The sequence below is a fragment of the Ochotona curzoniae genome, unplaced genomic scaffold (assembly GCF_017591425.1).
Source record: "Ochotona curzoniae isolate NIBS_2020 unplaced genomic scaffold, NIBS_Ocur_1.0 scaffold_3835, whole genome shotgun sequence".
NCBI classification, from domain to species: Eukaryota; Metazoa; Chordata; class Mammalia; order Lagomorpha; family Ochotonidae; genus Ochotona; species Ochotona curzoniae.
In genome coordinates, this window is record NW_024467114.1 from 10,664,660 (window position 1) to 10,686,892 (window position 22,233).

General features: G+C 44.1%; 1 protein-coding gene across 2 annotated transcripts; it reads right to left on the bottom strand.

The window, feature by feature from the left end:
* Positions 1–2,093: 2,093 nt before the first annotated feature.
* On the bottom strand, positions 2,094–21,921 carry PON1 (paraoxonase 1). 2 transcript variants are annotated; one of them, XM_040964703.1, is made up of 10 exons: positions 21,745–21,921; positions 18,217–18,287; positions 16,804–16,859; positions 16,284–16,452; positions 14,277–14,403; positions 11,211–11,411; positions 9,641–9,722; positions 5,233–5,361; positions 3,686–3,882; positions 2,094–2,553 (listed from the first exon to the last, which is right to left on the bottom strand). In XM_040964703.1, the coding sequence occupies exons 1-10, from the start codon at positions 21,816–21,818 to the stop codon at positions 2,550–2,552; spliced, it is 1,110 nt and encodes a 369-aa protein (XP_040820637.1). In that variant the 5' UTR covers positions 21,819–21,921; the 3' UTR covers positions 2,094–2,549. The 2 variants fall into 2 exon arrangements, with proteins under 2 accessions (XP_040820637.1, XP_040820638.1); XM_040964704.1 differs by lacking the exon at positions 3,686–3,882.
* Positions 21,922–22,233: the final 312 nt, after the last annotated feature.

The following is a 22,233-nucleotide window of genomic DNA, read 5'->3' on the forward strand; positions in this document are numbered from 1 at the left end:
ATAATATAATGTTATGGGATTGTTCTTTTTTAAGAGAAAGAAAAGCTTGAAAGGTGGAAAGATCTTAACATCCATTGATTCACAATAGTCAGGAATGTGCCAGTCCAAGGCCAGGAGTGTGAAACTCACAAAGTGTGAGGGACTGTGGGTACATGAGCTGTCAGCCGCTGCCTCCCACAGTGCAGGGCAGCAGGAAGCTGGAGCATGGAGCCTGCCAATGGAATTTGTACCCAGGCATACCATATTAGTGGCAGGCAGCTTATCTTACTGCACAGTCACTTCCATTATGCTGTGAAGGACTTTCTTTTAAGATTTACTTTTATTGGAAAGGCAGATTTACAGAGAAAGAGACACAGATCTTCCATCTGCTGGTCTATTCCCCAAGTGGCCACAACTGCCGGGGCTGAGCTGATCCAAAGCAGGCACTTGTTCCCTGTCTCCCACATGGGTGCAGCATCCAAGGCTTTGGGCCATCCTCTACTGTTTTTCCAGGCCACAAGCAGGGAGCTGGATGGGAAGTGGAGCAGTCAGGACATGAACTGGCACACATATGGGATCCCAGGACATGGAAGGTGAGGATTTAGCTATTGAACCATTGCACTGAGCCCTGTGAAGTTTCTTACCCAAGGTGCTGCCCATTTGTGAGCCATCAAAAGGGATAACTTTCTTTTGCAAACAGAAGAGATTCACGTCCAGCAAGAGCAGGACATGGTCATTTTACTGAGGATGTTAATGACGGTTGACGACACAAGGCGGGCACGTCTTCAAGAAAAGTGTGGCTTTCCTCCGTAAGCGCACTCTCCTGGATTATTCCCAGCCCTGTCTCAGCCTCCTGGAAGTAACCGGCTCCCGGGGTCATGAGGCACTCACAGACATATCATACTGCAGTCCCTGAAATCAGGACTTTGCTGTTCTACTGCTGTGGTGAGAAGAGGGTGTTTGTTTTAGCAAAATCAAATATTGCTTGTTTAATTAGTAGCCTGACCAGCTGGTAGTTCTCAACTTACTAATAAAACTTCTTTCCCAAAACATGACAGAATCACATGCCTGAGTGAAGGTTTCCATTTAAAGCGTTGCCATCATGGCTTCAAGACCTAACAGCACAGGGAACCTGGCCTCGAACACACAAACTGGAACTTCCTTCTGTGGCTTTCACAGCCCATGATGGCATCCTGCTTGCTGTCTCATACTCCTTGGCAGATAATCCAATTTCGCTTCATTTTTCTATTTTTCCCTTACTCAGTCTCATTGCAGGTTACAATGAAAGACAACAGCTCTGACACTACCTCAGCATTGCAATCTCTGGCAAATGCTGCCTGCTCACCAGGAGCGGGTGGGGCTGGGGGTCCAGAGGGCACTGGATAACTAGCACCACTGAGATAGGAGCAAAGGTTCTGATGTTCATAGCATAGTGAGGTCACAGTGCTATGTAACATGACAGATAAAGAACTGGGAAAGAGGACCTGTAGGTGCCAGGTGTAAAAGTTAAGAAAATGGAAATGGCTAATTGCCATGGTATACAGGCTAAACTGTATACCATGTGTTATAATATTGCACTGAACATGTAAAAAGGTACAAGTAATTCATGTTGACTAAAAAAATATATTAAAATATGGAGAGAGTGAGCGAGCTTTGGAGACACCTAGCTTATCCTGAGTTGATTGTGGGCTTTGTTTTGTATCCAACCAGGTCACAGAAACTAATAATACGCAATGCTCATTTGGTTGTGAGTGCTAAGCTAATGATTTCTACTCTCAGAGCTGACAATACTTCCAAGAACTGTACCTGCCATTGCCATGGGAACATTGGGAAGCAAGAATCAAGGGTATGGGGGTCATTTAGGGCGATGGGTGGTGAATATGCTGAACAGACAAGGGGGAGCTGAGCAAAGCATCAGGAGGTTTTACCAAGGAATCAAACCTGAAGCTGAATGCTCAACACAGTATGAAAATCCAGGCTTCTGGCGCGGTACTGGAGTCAGTGAGTGAGACCTGGAGCTTGGGCGCTGCCATCCCCGACCCTGCTCCCGTTTGCTCAGTAAGACATGCTAGGCAGAAATGCACTCAGATATTTTCAAGTAACAAAAGTTGTAGAAAGTATGCTTTTTTGGATGACAGACTATTTGGGAGTCAAGAGTGATAGGACAAATTTACCCTTTTACACAAAGGGGGCTTTATTGGAAACAGTATTCCATGAGTGATTTGATAGGACACTTTTAAAAATATCCTACTCCCCATCGTTGTTCCCAGTTACAATGCACTTGCATGCCTCCCAAGGTCAAGTACAGACTCCTCCTCCTCTGTTCTGCCGAGGGCGCTGGGGTTGGTTGTGAAACCGGCAGTCATTTGCAACTACGCACTCCCAGCTTCCGCAGCCTGGGTGCCAGTCAGCCTGTCAGAGCTCACAGTAGAGTGTTTTGTGGAACACAGTGCCAACCAGCATTTTCCCTTTGTACACATCAGCCACCGTACTGCCCTGTAGCACAGTACCATTTTCTGAGTAAACAACAGTTACTATGGGTTCTTCAGATAAGATGTCCTGGATTCGAATCACCTATCAAAGCAATAACAGGTTAATATGACACTAAATTTACAGTAACATTCAGTCACATATATCAACTCTGTCAGAGCATTTTTCCCTAAGAAGCCATTTTACATCATGAAATTAGAAAAACTATGTTTTCTCCAAAAAATATATTCTAGGTACATGTTTCCTAGCTTATAGACAGACAGGTTTTGATCATGCAATTGTTGGTGGGTTGGTTGGTTGGCATTGTTTATTTGAATTGCAGAGAGTCAAGCAAAGAGAGGTCTCCCAACCTTGGGTTCATGCCTCACATGTCTTCAGCAGGCACCACAGCTTGGTGAGCCTGAAGCCAGGAGTGAAGAAATCAGGGTTTCCCCCATGATTGGCAGGAAACCATACTTGAAGGACTCTGCTGCCTCCCAAGGTGTGCATTAGCAAGAAGCCAGAGTCCAGAGCCTGAGCCAAGAATCGAACTCAGGCAATCCCGTAAGGAGTGAGCCATCCAAGTTAGGTGAATTTTTAATAGTTGGAGAGGATATAGACCTGCCAGGAGTTAATCAGGAAATGGAAATGAACAGCATAGCTTGAGTATAGCACATTGGGGAGCATTGGGGACCAGAGTAAATGTGGCAGATGGGAGTGTTGCTGTACTAGGAGTCAAGTATGTTTTCATGTATTCCCAGATAAATTGGGGGATTTGCTTGTTTACACTTAATTCCTTCTGGTCTTTAAATTCACACAAACACACACACATACACACACCCTGAAAAGTCATATCTCTGCCACGTATACCTCTCTTTCTGAATGTAAGGTTCCATCTCTAAATGCCTAAGATTTTACAATGTCCATTTCCTTTACTTAGTTGAAAACTTTGATTGTATCATTAGCCACACTGTTGTCATATTAAACTGACCTTGTGAACTTATTAATATTTGATCATCCTGGGTTAAAACAAAATAGTAATTTTATATAATTAAACCTAATAAGATGAACCCTAATGACACCATGGCAGGTGACCAGGGTCACGTCTCAGACCCACTTACTTGCCTATCTGGGAAATGAGTGAGACCAGATTATTTCTAAATTCCCCATCAGTTCTTAACTATCTATTATTAATCCCTTAGGATAAAATACTGGGACTTGAAGAAAGGTTACCTACATCAAAACAACACCGAACATAGCAGAGTGAAAATGCCAGTCTGTGATGGAGGAGATCAGTGGGAACATTGAAAATGACCTCTCCAAAATAGCTGTCTTGGGAAATTGTAACATTAACGTGAGCAATTCCTTACAGGTGCACCTTGGCTTCTCCAAGGCTCTTGTTAATAAAATGACATCACTCTTCCTTGAGGCAGTCTATAAATAATGGACTGTTATTACTTTAAGCTATTCCCTACCAGGTTTTTCATTAGAATGGAAGACTATTTTCTAGAATCACAAACCAAGTCTATGCCATAGCAAATGGCCCATGTTCACCCAATCCGCTAACAAGAACAAACTAGAATCCAAAATTGTTCTCAGGGACGAACAGGGAACATTCCATAGCATACATTTCTGAAATCCTATTAAATACACCACTCTGCAATCCTAAAAGCTAAAAACTAGTGAAAGGCACAAAAGGTTGTCATGATCAAAATTGCCCAGTAAACCGAGGGATAATGAATTAAAGATGTAACTAGGATTCCACAACCGATTTTGTTTAATCCAAGAGTCACAGGCTTTAAAATTTTGTTTCTCACAAGTGGATAAGACTGACTTTTAAAACTACGTTACCAAGCAATGCGGCAACAGGCAAAAGTGTAGAAATCATAGCATGGGTTTTATAGCAGTAACAAGTATAGTAACTGCATACTGAAAACTCAAAACACACCAGATAGGTTATGGTAAGTGTGCAAAAATGCCTGTGACAAATTAGGTTCAAATTCTTCTCTGCAGTGGCAAAATGATCTTCTGGTTAAAGACCAGGGATAGATAAAATGGGATCTTTGGGTACCCTAAGGTGAAGAACAAGGTCCCCTAAGCCAGCATCACTCCATCAAGTGACTGCCAGAAAAGTCCAGAGAGGGTGGGTCGTTGAGCTTTGAACTGCTCCTTTGCACTGCCCTGTGCAAGATCAGCAGGAGCAGGTAGCACAGGAGGAAGTCAGAGCAGGTGGCTGTATTTTGCAACTCTTTTCAAAAATGTTGTGAATTGTCAAATAAGGAAAAGTCACCCTTGAGATAAAGACGTGGACTCCCACCCAGTGCTGATCCCCTCGGCCCTGTTCCTAGCAGTGACAATGAGAAGGGTGACTTAGATAGAGCTGGGGTATTTATGCTCCATGCTTTCTGCCTACAGAGTCACCAGGCAGAGACCGTATTCCTCTCAGATAGCTTGTTCCATACAGAGCTGTTGTCCATTCTGACTCCCATAGCTACCTCCTGGCCACCTCCTGGCCACCTTGCTGGCCCAGAAATTTTTCATTTTCCCCTGTTGATTTCCCTACACTTCAGACAGCTTTTCATTGAAGTCCCTTCAAAGTACCCTCAATTTTCTGTCTAGATTCTGATCAAAATGTCTTCCTGAGGTTTTTTTTTTAAATTTTTGCTCATTTGGGTCATCCATCTGGGATGCCCCATTTTATTTGTATAGATTATTGAGAATGTTATTTATTATTTCATGAAGAAAAAGAAGCTGAGCATAAAATTACTGATGCACCAAACTGACCTCTGATGCAGGAGGATTCTGCTCATCGTAGAAGAAGATTTTCATGCCATTGGGGTGACAGCCAACCCAGAGATCTCCCGTCTTCCGATCCACAGATATATTGTCCACGAGAGTGTTAAATTCAAGGGACTTGCAATATGAAAACAAGGAGAGAAGGAAAATAAAGTGAAAACAATTCAAAGCTACACTCCTGTCTTTTTCTGGTTATACTGCAGTGTCCAGGAACACAATGCTATCTCACTCAGTCAGCCATGCCAGGGAACCCCTCTGGCCTGTTGTCCAGTGCCAGCATTTTGTTACTTTCCAGGACAGATGGAGCGGGCAGAAGAGACAAAAAGAGAGGAAAAGACTTAAAAGTTACTGAAAATAATTTGAACCAACATCTGTCCAGGAACCTAAAACTTAAAAAAGAAAAACAACTTTGTAAGTAAAGCACAGCATAAAAGTATTCCTTCCAAAATAGCAGGTGCAAATGACATTTTATAAACATTCAGAATACAGCCAGGACACGCAGATTCCCTTCTGATGAGAACTCAAATGAAATGTAGGTTCCTTAATGGCTAATCAGAAGCTGCACAGCCAGACGAGAAAGCATCACCCAGGGCCTAATTTTTGCATTGGAGCAGAGGGAAAGTTTGTTCTTTAAGTTTCCTGATGTTATTCAACTCCCTGCTCTTGTGTTGTTTATTCTCTAAATGCGAGTTTCAAACGTGCAATTATTGCCCAGATGGCTGTTGAGCTTTGGACCAGGATCATAAATAATACCAATGATTCTTAATTCCACCATTCCTCATCTTGGCTGCCTTCTACCAGAGAGAAATCCCAACCAGTTGTTTACCTCTAATTCTCAATGGAGAACACACTATCCCCATGTACCTCTGAGTCCAGCATGCCTTAGTGCCCAAAGACCCCATAAATCCCTGGCTGGGACTCTGCAAAGGCCAGAGGGTAGGCAGACAGCCACTGCCTGCTCAACGTTTCCTCCTCAAAGTGAAGCTTTCCTCCTCATGAGTCTGCAGAAGTACAGGGCTCAAGCAATACAGTATGGCCTCATTTCCCTCTTGGTGCACAGTTCAAACTGCTTATGCTACACACAGGCCAGGGTGGGCCATGGAGGCAGCTGAGCAAGGCAGCGCTGGTCAAAAGCTCCAGGATTGCTCCACCCTGCTGACCTCCTTCCCCCGCATTGTCAGCAGGCTACCAGCGAGGGAAAGCAGTGAATTAGGACTCTGCTGTTATCTTTGGAGAGGGCAAGTAATTGGTGAATCACAAGGCAGGTGGAAGCTTGCTAAGGTGAGAATGGGTAATAAGGGGAGGGTCAGAAGGACATGGAAAACTGGGGGGTCGTGTCCACCCACCCCTACCAATCTCTCTGCAGGCAGACTGGCACCTGGAACTGCAGGGTCTCCTGTGAACTTGACTTTTGTTGAGGAGGAACTTGAGGGTCCAGCAGGGAGCCCACTCCTGGCCCAGTACTGAAGCCTTGCCTTTCCGGTAAGTAACTGTCAGTTCTGCCAGCTCAAAGCATGTAAGTGCGGACCACACGCATCTGTCTTATGCCCATGACGCCAACTGGGAAATTTTACTTTTCTTAGGCAAGAAACTTGCATAGACCACTCTCTGACAACTGTATTTTCTGTTAGCAACTATTGTGTCTTTTTAGAGAACAGGTTCCCTGAAGTGTGACTAACTCACAGACTTGTGTCTTAGACTCTCTTTTAGGAGAATAAAGAAGTATTTTCATGTAGTAAAATATACATTAAATTTTGCAGCTTAACTATTTTAAATACAATTACTATGTTGTGGAACCACCCAGACCATATATCTCCAGAACTCACCATCATTCCAAACTCAAATGCTGTCCTGTTTCAGTGCTGATTCCCGGTTGTTCTCTCAGTCCCTAAGCATTTGCCTAGGTACTTCATGGCAGTGAAGTCATACCACATTTGTCCTTTGTCTTTGGTTAATCTTACCAGGCAGGATGTTTTTGAGGTTCATTCGTATGGCAGCTCCACCTGGGACATCAAGCTCCTAAAGCTTCATAGTCCCTTCTATGATAATACCATACTTGGCCGAATGGTAATAATAATCCCATCCATAATTTATCCCAAATATTACAGTTAGACCCAGTTAGTTCATCACATTTGTTTGCCCTCTAATGTATTAAGTAATTTCTGTTAATCAATATAGTCTTGCAAATAAAAGACTAATGCTACGGAATGGTTATACTAAAGCAAGGCATGGGCTATGACCAAAAGTGGGACCCAGATCAGAAATAAGCCTGGACTCGGCTCTTGCCTGGCCGGGAGTAGAGTCCTACCCTGCTTTGTTGAAATGAGTTCTGTGATAAACTTCTTTAACTTTCAATGTACAGAAGTCTCTAAGATGATAACCATAGTATAATTTTAGTTCATCAGCCAGCATGAGTGTGTGAAATTCCTTTTTACCTCATCTGATACAAACCTAGCCCTATTGAAGATTTTCAATGTCAAACATGACATTATACTTGATGTTGTTTCAAAACAGTTTTCTGTGAGTGTGGCTCCACATGCCAGCACCTTGGTTGTGCTTTGGGGAACACCCACATGAGGGTCCCTGGCATTGTCTCCTGCTGCAGGTGTTCAGGGCAGGGCAGCAAGGTTTTGGTGTCTTCAGCCCTTTCTTAAAGGGCTGCTTTTCAACCTGCTTCTCTTTACTCTGAGTCTCTCTGGCCTCTTCTTTGAGTACTGCCCCTTCCACAGAACCTCAGCTAGAGTGTGTGGGGACAGAGGTAAACCCCTGAAGTGTACCCAGCTAGACCATCTCAATTCAGCAAGTATTTGTTGAGTGCCTCCTGGATGCTGGGAAATGTTCCAGAAATAAACTGGAGGAAAAAAAAAGCATCTTCTTGTGGAGCTTGTGCCTTAGTGGGTATGTTAGATGCTAAAAATAATAAATAAAATATATAGTTTGGGGGTTCTGCAAAAAGTGCAAATACATATTATTTAAAAACATACATAGATTTCAGACTTTTTTGCACAGAAATTCCATTTCTACAAATTTTCAAAAGTTCTCTCATGAATAATAAATGCTGAAAGGGAAAATAAAATGGGAAATAAGTATGTGGTTGGGGGGAAGCAGAGCTTCCAATTTCAATCAGGCAGTAGGAGAAAGTTTCACTGAAGTGACATTCTTTTATATTTAATTTTAATCTGAAAGGCAGAGAGATAGAAACAGACTGATCTTACATCTACTGATTCACTCCCCAAATGCCCACAATGGTTGTGGCTAGACCGGGTCAAAGCCATGACCTAAGAACTCAATCCAGGCCTCTGACAGGAGGCAGGGGCCCAAGTATTTGAGCCATCCACTTGCTTCCTCCAAGGAGGCCATGTACTTGCTTCCTACATGTTAGTGGGAATTTAAAATCAAAAAGAGCTGGAACTCAAACCCAGGCACTGTGGTATGGGATGCGGGCATCCCAAGTGGCATTTTAGCCACCACACCAGATGCCCACCTCTCAACCGGAAAGGAAGGAGAAGTCCTGAGACTTGGAGGAAGGTCCCTGTGAGCAGAAGGAGCAGTGCTGGGTCCTGAGGCAAGGCCAGAGACACCTGCAGGCGGGAGCGGGTGAGGAGAAGACGTGGGAAATAAATACAGAAAGAAAACAGGCAGCCAGCTCACACCACAGTCCTTTGAGCCTATAGGCTTTATACATACGGTATAAGGCAGTTTTGTATTCAAAATAAGTGGGGAGGCAGGGCAGGCATTTGACACAGCAGTTAAGATTCTGGTTAAGGCATCCATTTTCCAAGTTGGATACTTGGTTTCAATCCCTGGCTCCAGTTCTGGTTTCCATCATTAGTGCTAAGGTAAACCCTGAGAGACAGGGATGATGGCTCAAGCAATTGAGTCCATACCATACATGTGGGAGACCTGGGTTGAGCTCTGGGCTCCTGGATACAGCCTGGGCTGTTGCAGCATCTGGAACCAGGAGATGGCCTTTCTCTTTCTCTCTCCCCAATCCCTGAAGAATTAATAAAAAGTTATGTATAATGTATATTACATAATATATATATATATAATGTGTGTATATAGTATAATGCATATGGAGGCTATTTCTTAAGAAAGTGGGATATAGAAGAAAAGTAGACAGAGGCCATCCAGGAGCCCACTGCAAAGTTTCAACATTGCAAGGGCAGCAAGATTCCAGGTCTCGTAGGTCCGAGGACGGTTTGCTGTTCCCATCCTGCCCTTTAGGAAAAATGCACAACAAACACTTAACAATGTTGGTGACTCTTAATAAAGGAGTGAAAAATTAGTTCTCATCCACTTCAATTAAGCAATCCTGTTTTGTTCACTTCTAATTTCACAAATCAATTAGAATCTAATTATCACTCTGCAAACTTACAGTGTTAATACATCTTACCTTCAATAGAGTTAAAGTCCAATTAGCATGCTTTTCATACACATGAATCTTATGAGCCATCAGTTCAGCCACATAGACATACCTTGAGAGAAGAAAGAGCTGCATCAAAGTACTGGGAGTAATTGCAATTCAGAAGTCACAGTGGACTTGTAATAACTTCTAGGAAGAATTCTGCTTAGGGACTGAAAATAGAACTCATCTCAAAGCACACTACACTGAGAAAGAACCCACTGAGTTTACAATGCACAAAAGGTTAATACTATGGAAGGTTATTCCTAAACTAGGAAACTTGATCTTAATCAGTGTGGAAAAACTCAGCCCTCCCCATAGCTCTTCCTAGCTGGAAGCAAAATGCATCACAGTGCTTCTCCCAGTTTGTTCACACAGCCACACGCCCCAGGTTCTGCCTGTCCTGGATGCTGAGTCTCTCTCAGGGCAGCTGCAGGCCTGCAGGCCAGTGCTTTGAAAATCATGCTATGTTTTAAGCAATGGAAAAACAGCACTGACCAGAATCTACCTCCCCGTCCCAGCCTGGGTCTGGTCTCGGCCCTGCAGCTTTGGTGCTGGGCACAGAGTTCAGGGCTGTACACCACGAAGGTTCACAGCTCAGACCTCATGTTCTCAGCACCGTGCAAGGAAAAGGCAGCGCTGGATTATCATTTGTTGGTAAGGCCCAAGATGACACATGTCAGTGAGGATACCCACGCTGCTCTATTATGAACTTAGAAATCCTTGATGGTTCAAGATGAGAAAGGACATGGGGATGGATGTACAGGTTTAGTGTACACACCAATGCCACACAACAGAGGGGCCTCAGTCGAATGCTAATCTGTGAATTTTTAACTGCAAGACCACCATGAGATGATTTCTTCAGTCAGTGGTCAGTCAGGATGCTGCTGAGTTAAGGACTTTCTATTGTCACAGTGGAAATGTCTTCTTTTAAAATCTTAGCATTTGATTTGAGACGGAGAGACACTACAGACAGACATATGTCATCTGTTGATCCCTGTCCCCTCAGTCCAAGGACAGAAATGGAGAAACCAATACACAGATGGCAGAAAGTTGATAAAGGAGGAGGGCCTGGCTTTATCTTTTGGCGCAAACCTCTTATCTTGTCACAAACCTGCACCACTGATGTATAAACCTATACACTATTCCTTTTATGACGTGAGGGTATTTCACAAAGTTTATGGGGAAATGAAATCCAAAGAAATTTACTTCGGTGTGTGCATTCCCAAGTCCACACCTAGTTTTTCAATTTGCCATGAACTTTTTGAGGACTCTCTTACATTCAAAATTTTCCTTTCGAAATGAAGCTAGTGAGGAAAAGCAAATGTTTGTCTCTTGAAATTTCACTCTTTTCCAAACAGAAAATATGATATGCCTTCACAAAATAGAAGTCTTGGATACATTTAACTCCATGAAACAGTAAAATATTTTACAACTCTCCTAATTTCCTCTTACTAGTATAGCATGTTGAGATGCATCCCATTGCTTAGAAAAAGGGCATGCTTTAAAGACATCCAATAAGACTCAGAGTAGACCCATCATGTTTTAAAAGTGCACCTACTTGCCATCAGGTGAGATGTTGATTCCATTGGCAAAATCAAATCCTTCTGCCACCACTCGAACGTCATTGGGACTATAATAAACAATGAAGGACCATGCTAACCCCAGATGCAACTCCCAGGATTTGATGTAGGTGTCAGCAAAATAGTGATCATTGGTAGCATAAAAGTGTTCAGGTCCCACAGCGATAATGTCATTCACACTGTAAATGAAATACATACAGATATTAGAAGTGACATGCTGTACGTTGGGGCTTGCTGGCATTCATTAATATCTATTCCCAAAGTCAAGATATGAAATAGAGCCTTTACACTAGTTGTGGTATCAAATAACGAATATGGAATCATTCTTACTTATGCCATCCTCAAAAATAATAAATGTACAAAGAAACTCAAAGGGAGTGATCACAGCATTGTAACACAAAGCCGAAAATCCTTCTTAAAATAGAGTTCTGGAGTGTGTGTGTGTGTGTGTGTGTGTGTGTGTGAGACGCACTGTATTCAGTACATACTAAATTAAGCCAGGGATCATTACCAGTACAAAATGTAGCTGTGGCCACACAGCGCAGACTCTCAAGAATCCAAGCCTTCATAAAGCAGCAGAGCAAATGTCAGCCTGGAGACGTGCATTTCAGTTAAAGCTGTGCTAGCATGAGCTGCATGTTGCAGGGAAGGCCTATACTTGCGTGTATTGGGGCCTCAGTTTCCCTAACTGTGAAAGAAGGAAGACTAGGTCATTTTCTACCCTCAAAGTCTCATGATTGCAAACTGGTTGAAATGTATGCCAGGGTTTTTGTTCTCTCATTAGGATTCTATGTTACTGAAAATGTAAGACATAGGAGTCTATTTTTCTGCTCTAATAGGTACACCAGCAAATGTGTAAGTGACTCATCCTGTGCTGATGGAGGTGACAGAAGTTCCCCAGGGCCAGGACCTGGGAGACAACGATATCGCATTAGCCCTAATGCAGCTCTGAGCTCCTGGGCCAGTTAGGCAAGCATACAGACCCTCAGCTTTTGCACCTGTAAAGAGAGGTTAAATGATTTTCCCAAAGCCATACACTCATTACTAGAAGACTAAGGGTCAGAATCTAAATTTGTGGAGTTGCCCAGGGAATTACAATGAGACAATGCCTGTTGTGTGCTTTGCAGGGAGCTTGCCTTTCATAAATCCCCCATTAATGGCAGCCACTAACACTGCATGAAAAAAATGGTTTAGGAACTTTGGATTGGTTTGTACAAGCTCCAGATATAAATCTGTAAGCTGGTTTTATTCTTGCTTTGTTAAAAGTAATTTTCTGAAATTCATATGGTTTATGATAATGTGCCTGTTTTTCCTTAAAAAAAAAAGTGGAATGGTTTAAAACTACTGCTTTGAGCATCAGTGGCTCCACTTGCTATTAGCACAATGCAGGGCTACAGCATATTGCTAGAACTTAAAAACCTGGGTTAAGAAGAACAAGAAATAATCAAAAATAAGACCCTGTGCCATGCCTGAAATACAGTAATCAACCAAAAATAATAGTGATGCTTTTATTAAAAATAGCATGCTTTACTTATAGTAGATTTTGCAGTTGGTATATCAGTGCCACCAACAACCATGAACACAAAGGGGAACCCCAATCCTTCCATTGGGAAGACAGAATCCTCCGGTTATTTTTAGTTTGCTGCCAAGGAGTAATGCTTTTACAAGTGGCTCAGAAAAAAAAAATAATAATCCGACCCTGGGAAACTGGATGGGTCTGAGATTTCCAAGACTAAATGGTGAAACCAATAAAATATGCCTTCACTATTTCCGTAGTTGCTCAGATTACCAGCTCTGGATTCAAGCTACCCAGACTAAAATCCTTTTTGTACTATTTACTGATCATGTCATGCAGAGTAACTTAGTGAATAACCACCAGGCCTCCACTATTTTTTCTCAATTCACAATAGGTGTAATAATGAAGCCTAAATTAGGGGATATTTGTAAACAGTTAATAAAACAATCTGCCTCAGTTGACTAGGGTAGCATCTCACTTGTATTAAAGGCATACCAAGTTGTTATCGTTGCCATTAGCCCAGCTTCACATTCTACATGTTATTCCCCACTTTAGAAGTGGCTTTCTTCACATTCTCCATTCTGCCCAAAATATATTTGTTGGATAAATGCATGAATAAGCTCTTTCACCAAAGGGTTTCTCTGAAGCCTCATTAATTCCAAGCTTTGAGCAGAAACCCTGGGCTTTAGTTTCTACTTGGCCCCTAAATAGTGGATTGACCTGTAACCAGTCACTCAATTTCTCTCCATCTTAGTTTCCTCCTCTTCAAAACCACCAGGTAAGAAAGGAGGGGAAAGAAGATTGGCACATGACAAGCACTTTACCTGGTGTGCCAGTGGAGACTTACCAAAGGCTGCATATAAATGATTACAAATAAGGGGTTGGGATTCTAGACAATCATAACAATGAGGAGGCAAAACTGTTTTTGGAAGATCATGCCTGATTGCAGTCCTAAATTCCTCAATGATTTCAGAAACCACATCTTCATAAGGCAAGTGAGGAAGTTGGTTGTGTGTTGGGTTGGCCAGGGTTGAATGCATGCACCTGTTTGCTTTCCCTGCATGGTACATTGTTCGGGAGTCTAGGACAGAGGAAAGTGCTCCTTTTGATTTGCTGTTGTACAGATGTTGTACAGCCCGACAGCACTACGGGCGGCACAGAGGCATTCAATGGGGGGCAGGGGACTCTCAAGTATGCATCTCTAAGTCCCACAACATCTGAGAGTCAGTGTTTTATAATAGAAATGGAAAAACACTGCACACCAGTGTAGAATTTATCTGTGAAGTCAGGTTTGGGCTTGAAACAAGAGAACTGCTTCCTTGGTAAAAGCTTGACTAGATTGTGAGGTCAGAAGCCAGGAGCCATCAGCCAGCCTGATAACTGTGGGCATAGGCCTTCTTTTGGGGGTGTGGTGACCCTGTAAGGCCTGTACTAGAGCGCCTGGGGGAGGCGGTGCTCACAGAAAGGCAGCTGTACCTGGGTTAGACACCGGACACTGCCAAGGGGAGCAGAAGCTGCAGCACAGTACCTGGGCAGAAGCTTGTGTTTGATAGTTTTCAGATACAAAAGTGATTTCTCTTTTTCTTGGAACTGAAACAACTCCACTGTGGTCTTGAACTGTGGATGGTTCACCACCATCAGGTACACGACATGATCTGAGAGAGATGAAAGATTGACACATTAACGGAGCTCTGAGCTGTCAGCCTTGTCTCCAGAACGGCATCTCAGCTCCCCTCCAGCCAGTGCTTAGGATGTCAGGCACACGGAGTATTTCCATCTCCTTGTGGAGAGAAGCATTTGTGATTACAACAAAGAAAAGTGGCTGAAAGAAGAACCAGTGATAATCTCTAGAAACTCAAAACTCCACAGGGGAAAAACATCCTTGATTTAAGAAATGAGAACTAAAGAGCTGCTTACACTTTCTTGGTTCAAATGGGCTTCACGAGACTTAGAGTTGAAAAAATACACAAATAAATAAACCAACAATGCGGGGACTGCTAATTTAAGGAGACATGCTCAGGTATCATTTACACGGCCTGAGATGATGCAGTCCAGGAGCAACAGAGCAGCTTCCTGGAGTCCAGGTGGAGTCCTGATGACGTCACCACAAAGCTGTGAACCAAGTTGGCTAACGTCACAGCAGGCTCTCCACGTAAGAAAAACAGTGAGCTTTGGGAAGCCTGTGATCTGATCAAGTCAGGTTTTCAAGGGGAAAAGGTGCAAGGTGCACAGCCTGAAATGAAGCAACATCAACAGAGAAGCAGCTTCATGAATCCATTCAACAGGCAGGTGCTTTTTTTTTTTTTTAAAGATTTATTTTTATTATTTTCTCATTGGAAAGGCGGATATACAGAGAGGAGAGACAGAGAGGAAGATCTTCCATCCGATGATTCACTCCCCAAGTGAGCGCAACGGGCCGATACTATGCCGATCCGAAGCCAGGAGCCTCTTCCGGGTCTCCCACGTGGGTGCAGGGTCCCAAGGCTTCGGGCCGTCCTCGACTGCTTTCCCGGGCCACAGGCAGGGAGCTGGAAGGGAAGTGGGGCTGCCGGGATTAGAACCGGCGCCCATATGGGATCCCGGGCGTGCTAGGCGAGGACCTTAACCACTTGCGCCACCGCGCCGGGCCCAACAGGCAGGTGCTTAATTCCTTTGAGTTGGTATTAAATGCCACAAAGGAAAATAAAACTGCATAAATGGAGGGAGATGAGTTTTCTTCATGAGAGTAAAGGTTATTCTTTTTGATGAGGTGAAAAAATAAGAAGAAATCATGTGATTTTCTAAGGAAAGAACATTCCAAACTGAGGGAATATAGTCTACAAAGAGCCAGGGCAGGTATTCCGCTGCCTCCTTTAATAGGGAGGTTGTGACTGGGGCAGAAAGAAGGCGAGAGTGGAAAGTGGGGCAGCATATGGTGTTTAAGTCATAGAGGCAGGCAGCAAGCATCGATCTTGTGGAGGCTCAAGGTCACATCCAGGTTCTACCTCCTGGGAATTCTGTGCCAAGGAAGAAACATAGCCTGAGGTCATGGCACACATGCAGGCCTGTGGACAGGACTGGCTCATGGAAAGGACTGGCCCAGAGGGTGGACCGGGCAAAAGGAGACAGGAAGGAAGAGAAGAGGAGGGAGGAAGAGGAAGGGAGGGGGTTAATGAGGAACCACTGGCTCTCAGGGCAGCAAATGTAATGGGGAAAATGGGGAACAAGGGCTCCTCTGCTGAGGAGAGGGAGGCAGTGAGTACCCAGGTTGTTTTCCACCTTCGTCTTCATCTTACAACTTGTAATAAGAGCTACTGTCCAGGCCTCCCTCAGACAGACTGAGTCAGAATCCTGGGATCTGAGTTCTGGGAGGAACCAGTTCAATCCCTGGCTCCAGCACCAGTTCTAGCATCCTGCTCAGAGGGACAGTGCAAGGCTTCAAGCAGCTGGAGTCCAGCTGTGACTGTGCTCCAGCCCAGGGCAGTTCCAGCTATTGTGGGCATTTGGTGTCTCTTACATATCAAGAAAAGGGGAAAAGGTCAGTAAATGTTGTTACCTTCATCTATGAATGTACTAATCCCATGAGGGTTAAATGAGGCTGAATCAAATTGACTCCCAATAATGTCCAGTTCCCACACTGGTGGATCGTCTTCATTCAGGTCCATTAGATACATTTTTCCAGGCTTATCAGGCTCAAAGCACTTTACACCAGGATATTTCAATCCCTTAGAAAACACAAAGAAGAAAAAGCAGGCCCATCACGAAGACTTCCCAGGCGAATGGAACAGTGCACAACACACAAGTTCGCACACTGCTCTGGGAACAAGGTATCAGGGCCTCCTTTGGAGCCTCTAACCAGGCTGTGCCATGGACCCACCAGGATCCCTGCGAGCTGCCTGCTCCACCCAACCACGCCTACAAATTCTTTCATCACTCAAAGCACAGTCATAGGTATGCCATAGCATGGCCTCTAGTCCACAGAAAGCTGCAGAACTGCATGGTTTAAATAAAGGAGGACATTGATATATGTAAGTTCTTAGCTTGAAATACTCTGGGAGAGAGTAACTAAGACTCACAGAGCTAATGAAAGCCAGTCCGTTGGGCATTATCTCCAAATCTTCGGAGCCATATCCTAAAAAGAGAAAGTGCAAGTCGCTGAGTATTAGTGAAGGTCCAGCTCTCCTCACTCCTCATTGGAAAAGAGAGACCTATTAGCTCTTCTTTGATAGAATACTTCATTTCCTTCATTTATTATTCGTACTAGGGGAGGTGATTAATTGGAAACTTAAAGGATAGTAAAATAATATTGTTGTAAAGTTGCTAGAACTTATTCTTTAGAATCTGAAGGCTCTTGCACAAAGTCCACAGATATACACAGAATATATAGAATTGGAAACAGTGCTGCTTTTCTAAAGCTATAAACTGTGTCATTTCATACCAGTTAAACCTTTTGAAAACTACATTAGATGTACAAACAAGTTTCAAATGTTTAAAAGAAGGAAAATTTTCAGTTGATCAATGACTTACATTTACTGGTAATTATAAGTCTCAGTAAAATAGCATTATTTTTAATTTGGTTAGCACAAGATTTTACTTTAAGACAGATGAGCTATTTGATTTTTTATTTATACTCTTAGCAAACATGTATATTTTTGAAATGCCCAGTGATGTTTGACATTAACATCTTATTTTTCTAGAAAACATAATTCAAAGAAGATAATTTAACCAAGTTCACACGTGGTAACTGAATAGATCTTTCAGTTAGCACTCCGAACTTAGTAGTCAAACAAATTTAAGGGACTATAAACAACCCATCACACACAAGAAAAACGAGAATCTCAAACTGTCTTCAAATTGCCAAGCTGGTTGAAACCAGAGGCTATTGGAGCCCTGGGCGCACCCACTGGTTGTCTACCAGTTGCTGTTCCCTGCTCTTGCATCTTCACTGACAAGTCTGTCTCCCATTGAGGACCCCAGAATTACTTTCCAAACTTCCTTTGCAGCTAGGGCCCCAGCCTGCTCCGCAGCTCTGCCTAATGAGATCTAAGGGGGAAATTTGCAGAGAGCTTCTGGAAGCTTCTTCCTCTTCCATATTGACAGAGAACTGCACGAGGAAAAACTCTGGTAATTGCAAAAATTGTGAAAGCTTCTTCTTTCCTCATGATTTTTAAGAAATGCATCTTTTACTCACTGTCTCCTCTCTTTCTCCTCCCCTCTCCTGCCATCTCCCCAGGTTATAGTCTGATGAAACCAATCATGATCTGACCATGACTTTTGGTCTACTGCTCAAGCAAAAACAATCAAAACTGCCAATACCTTGGCAATCCATTGGTGAAATCAAAAGTCAAACAACATAGACTTTATAATTAACTACTGGCTTAATAATCTACACCTGGTTCCAAGTTTTATCTTTGAGCAAAGTTAATTGGGCACTTTAAATAGAGAATGAATACAGGCAAGTTCAAAAGCAATGCTTCTCACATACATACCAATTCCTTTAACTAAATGACAGTTAGGAAGTTCCACTGGGCTTACTTCACGGAAAACATTGAATCGCCTTCTAGAGGAAAGAAAGAAATAAAACACACTTAAAACGGTTTAGGAATTAGAATGGAATCACAAGGATAAGCAGTCCAAAGAAGTTGTCCTTAACTGCTGCCTTAGTCAGTGTTCCTGGCAACTACAATTGCAGCTCACAAGACTGGAGCAGGGCAAGTGGCGTCCTCTGGGCACAGCTGTTCATATTTACATATCAGAAATGGACAGACACACTAAAGGGATACCTACTGTCCTCTCCAGGGCTCTGTGCATGTTGACAAAGAGGGCAAGGGTTTCATCTGTGACACAAGGAGCTCCATGTGCAAAGCCAGGTTCAATGGCATCCTGGTCCTCATTTATTCTTTTAGGTATTGGGGCTGCTGACAAATGGCTTTGTCTTTGTCTGCCTGGGCTAGCTCCCCAGATTGAACTGGACATTTGTTTTCACACACACACATGCATTCATTACACCTAAGAGCATCCACATCACAAAGGATATCTGAGTGAAACCGAGTGGCAAAGTGATGTGAGAAGTACCAGCAGGCTTGTTAGCAGTGCAAAGCTATTGTTGAGGCATTGGAATGAAATGAGCCACCACATTAGCACAACCAAGAGAGTTGAACAATATTTTTGAGGTCTAGTGATATCATGTAGTCACAGTGAATAGGAACAACTGAGTGTCCCTGGATATCTTATTTGGCTAAAGATAGGCCAAGAAATTCTTAACTTGCCTTCCTGTGAATTTAGTCTCACAGTGGGAGGGGAATGACCTAGTGGTGAATAGATGCTTGATGAAATTTTAAATGACATGGTACAAAATGATAGGAATTTGGGGGGCAATTGATTTTTATTGTCTTAGAAATTAAGAAATTTTTGTGTTCCTGTTATTGTGCATTGAAATCTGATATAGGAGGGTAGGAGTGGGGTCCAATTAAAAGCCCCATAGTTTGCCCTGATGTGTAATCAGAAAAGAGAACTCCAGTTTGGATCAGAGGAAGAGAAAGGAGTAGATGAGAAAGCCTTGGCCCTCAAGCATAACGTGGGTCGCAGAGTCCTGGGCACGAACTTGGAAAGCTGACTTGAAAACAACGTGTCAGTCATTAGATTTCACATGTGGATTTTTGAGATCACATACTGTAAAAGCTAACATTAACATTTATAATAGAGTACCGGATACAGTCTAGATTTATATCTGACTATGATACATATCGTATTATAATTCTTCTGACAATGAAGCAGGGCAGGGTGGGAATGTTCTTGATATAAAGTTGTAAAGTGACTAAAATTAGCTGTAATGAGATCCAGCCTAGGTCATCAAGAACCCCACTGCCCACTTCCCACCACAGCCTGTGGCCTAGAGTGGGCATGGGTGCCAGGGTGCACTGAGAGACCTAATGCTAGCTTTGCCTCAGGCATTAGCAGGACAATTTTGGAGCTGCAAGTTGCCACAGTGTGTAACATTCTGTGCTCTCAGAATATGCTGTTTTTTATCTTGGTTCCAAGGCCAAGATAAAAGTTGTGAGCTACACCCCCTGAAAGGCCACTTTAGCTAACTACCAAGGTATGCAGTAAGCTTGTTAGGACTTCCACAGTGCATCGTGGAGTGCCTGGCTTCAGTCCCAGCTCTATTTCTCTTCCAGCTTCCCGCTACAGGGCACTCTGGGGAGCAACGGTGATGTCAAGTGCTTGGGTCCCTGCTACTCACACGGAGGGCACGGATCAAGTTACTGGGTCCCAGTTCCTGCTTGACCAGCTCCACCAGTTATGTATATTAACCTGCGGGTCTGCAGGTGAAAGAATTCTCTCTCTCTCTCTCTCTCTCTCTCTCTCTCTCTCATTCTCTCCAGCTTTCAAGCAAGTAAAATGCATTTGAAAACACGCACACACACATGCACCGTGCCCCTCGTGTGCTTCCAGAGTTCTCCCCAGCTCAAGCCAGTACCTAACTCCTTGTGAACCGTCCATGCCCACCCTTCACGCACAGCATCTCTGCAGGGCGTGGAACACACCCTGGGGACCTGGCTTGTTCCTACATCCCCCAGCACATCTCTGCCTTTCTCTCCACCGGGCAGATTCATCATCTTCTCTGGGACTCAGGCACCTTATCTCTCACATGGGGAACAAGGTCACCTATTGCTTTTCTATCATCTCTGGATCTGGTCTCTACAGAGGAAATGTATGGCTTTGAATTTCCGTTAAAGTGTTCTGGTTCAGGAGTGTGGGAGCGGGGGTGTGTGTGGAAGCCTCCTGTCCTCTGTCCCCACAGCTCCTGGGGGGGCTCATGCAGCAGCTGCAGAGACCTCTTGGCTTACAGCGAGAATGACTTGCCAGTGAGAAAAATTTCCATTCCTTCTCTAGCTATACTGTCCCAGGAGTGTCCACAACTGTTCGCTCCCCAACTACCCACCCACCTACTGCTATAATCTCTTCACCATCCATCTAATCTCCTTGAGCAGCAAGCAGGACCATGATTTAAAAAAAAAAAAACTCACAAAAAATCATAATTCCTATGATTTGAAAGCTAAAGTAAATGCATCTCATTTTTCCCTAGAGAACCACACCATTACAAAAAAGTTCTGATTGTGAGCTCACAATTAGTCCATACACACATCTTTTCTTCTTAAATTATTTAACTTAACTTTCGCTGATTTTTGACTTCAGAGTCAACAACAGGATAATCAATAAGGCCAAGAGAGTGTGCTGATCTCTACACTTTAAATGTTGCAAAAATGTTATGCAAGTTCTGATGGATGATCTCCAGATGTAAAAATACCAACATTCCTCCAGCCTGTGTAGCAACCAGCAGTTTACCAAATACTTTACAAGAAAGCACAGCATTCTCCTTTATTAAATAACAACTCTGCCTGAAGCACGGAATTGCCATTTCCAGCACTTAGGGTCCAGAGCTGTCAAATGATTTGCCCAAGATCCCACATAAAACTCAGTCAGCTGTGCCGGCCTCTTCCTCCCCACCCGGCCCTCTCCTATTGGCGCGCCTTGGATCCCACCTGCTGTAGTTCACGCGCAGGTTTTCTGTCTTTCGCAGCAGTGCCCCTAATCAAGAATCTCCAAGTCTGAAGATTGGTTCCATGGCCCTTTCCCTAATTCATGTAGATTCAGGGTGCCTCCTAGTCTGAGTTTCAGAGGCTTTTAAGGCAGGTTGCGGGCAAATGTGCGGACAAGCAAACGCATCTTCACGCAACGCGGCTGTGTATCCTGACAACAGGGCTACTCACACCTCTGACAGCAGTCTCCGAGCCCGCCCCGCAGCGGGGGCCAACAGTGTATCTAAGTTAGACCCTCATGAACCCACTAGGGGATGGGCATCTAGCACCAGCCTTTGGATTGCCTTAAGAACCTGCATTCCACTTTTGGGGAGGGGGTAGGAAGTTGAGGGGGGCTGGAGCTGGCGTGGAATGGCGGGGGGGGGGGGGGGGTGTTGCAAGAGAAGCAGCAGCCCTCACCCCAACCCAACTTACTGAAAAGAAGTCCGATGTCCCCAGAACAGTGCTAGTCCCAACACCAAGAACGCAAGCACTGTTTTCTTAGCCATGATCTAGGGCCGCCTGAAGGCTTCACGGGCGCAAACTCCACGGGAGCCTCCACCTGCTGGTCTCCCAGTGCTGCACGAGCAGCCCGGGATTAGCCTGCCCTGCCGGCCCCGCCCCGGGCCCTACGCGCACTCTCCGGTTTGCCTAGCAAGCTGATACTACCCGCCAGAGCTGGGCTCCTCCCGTGGCTCCCGCAGTTGCGAACAGGTGCAGTGCACGTGAAAGAGGGGAACACCCTGAAGGAAATCGAGAGCCCCTGGGAAAGGTGAGCCAAGCCTTGGTGAAGGCTCACTTGAGGCCAGTCAAGCCCTCATCTTGGTTGTTCAGAGGGGTTCATAAACTTAATCCTGGTGACTCAGCGCGATGGAGAGGGAGGGGGAAGAGGAGACGGGGATCTTTGTAATAGGAACCCCTAAA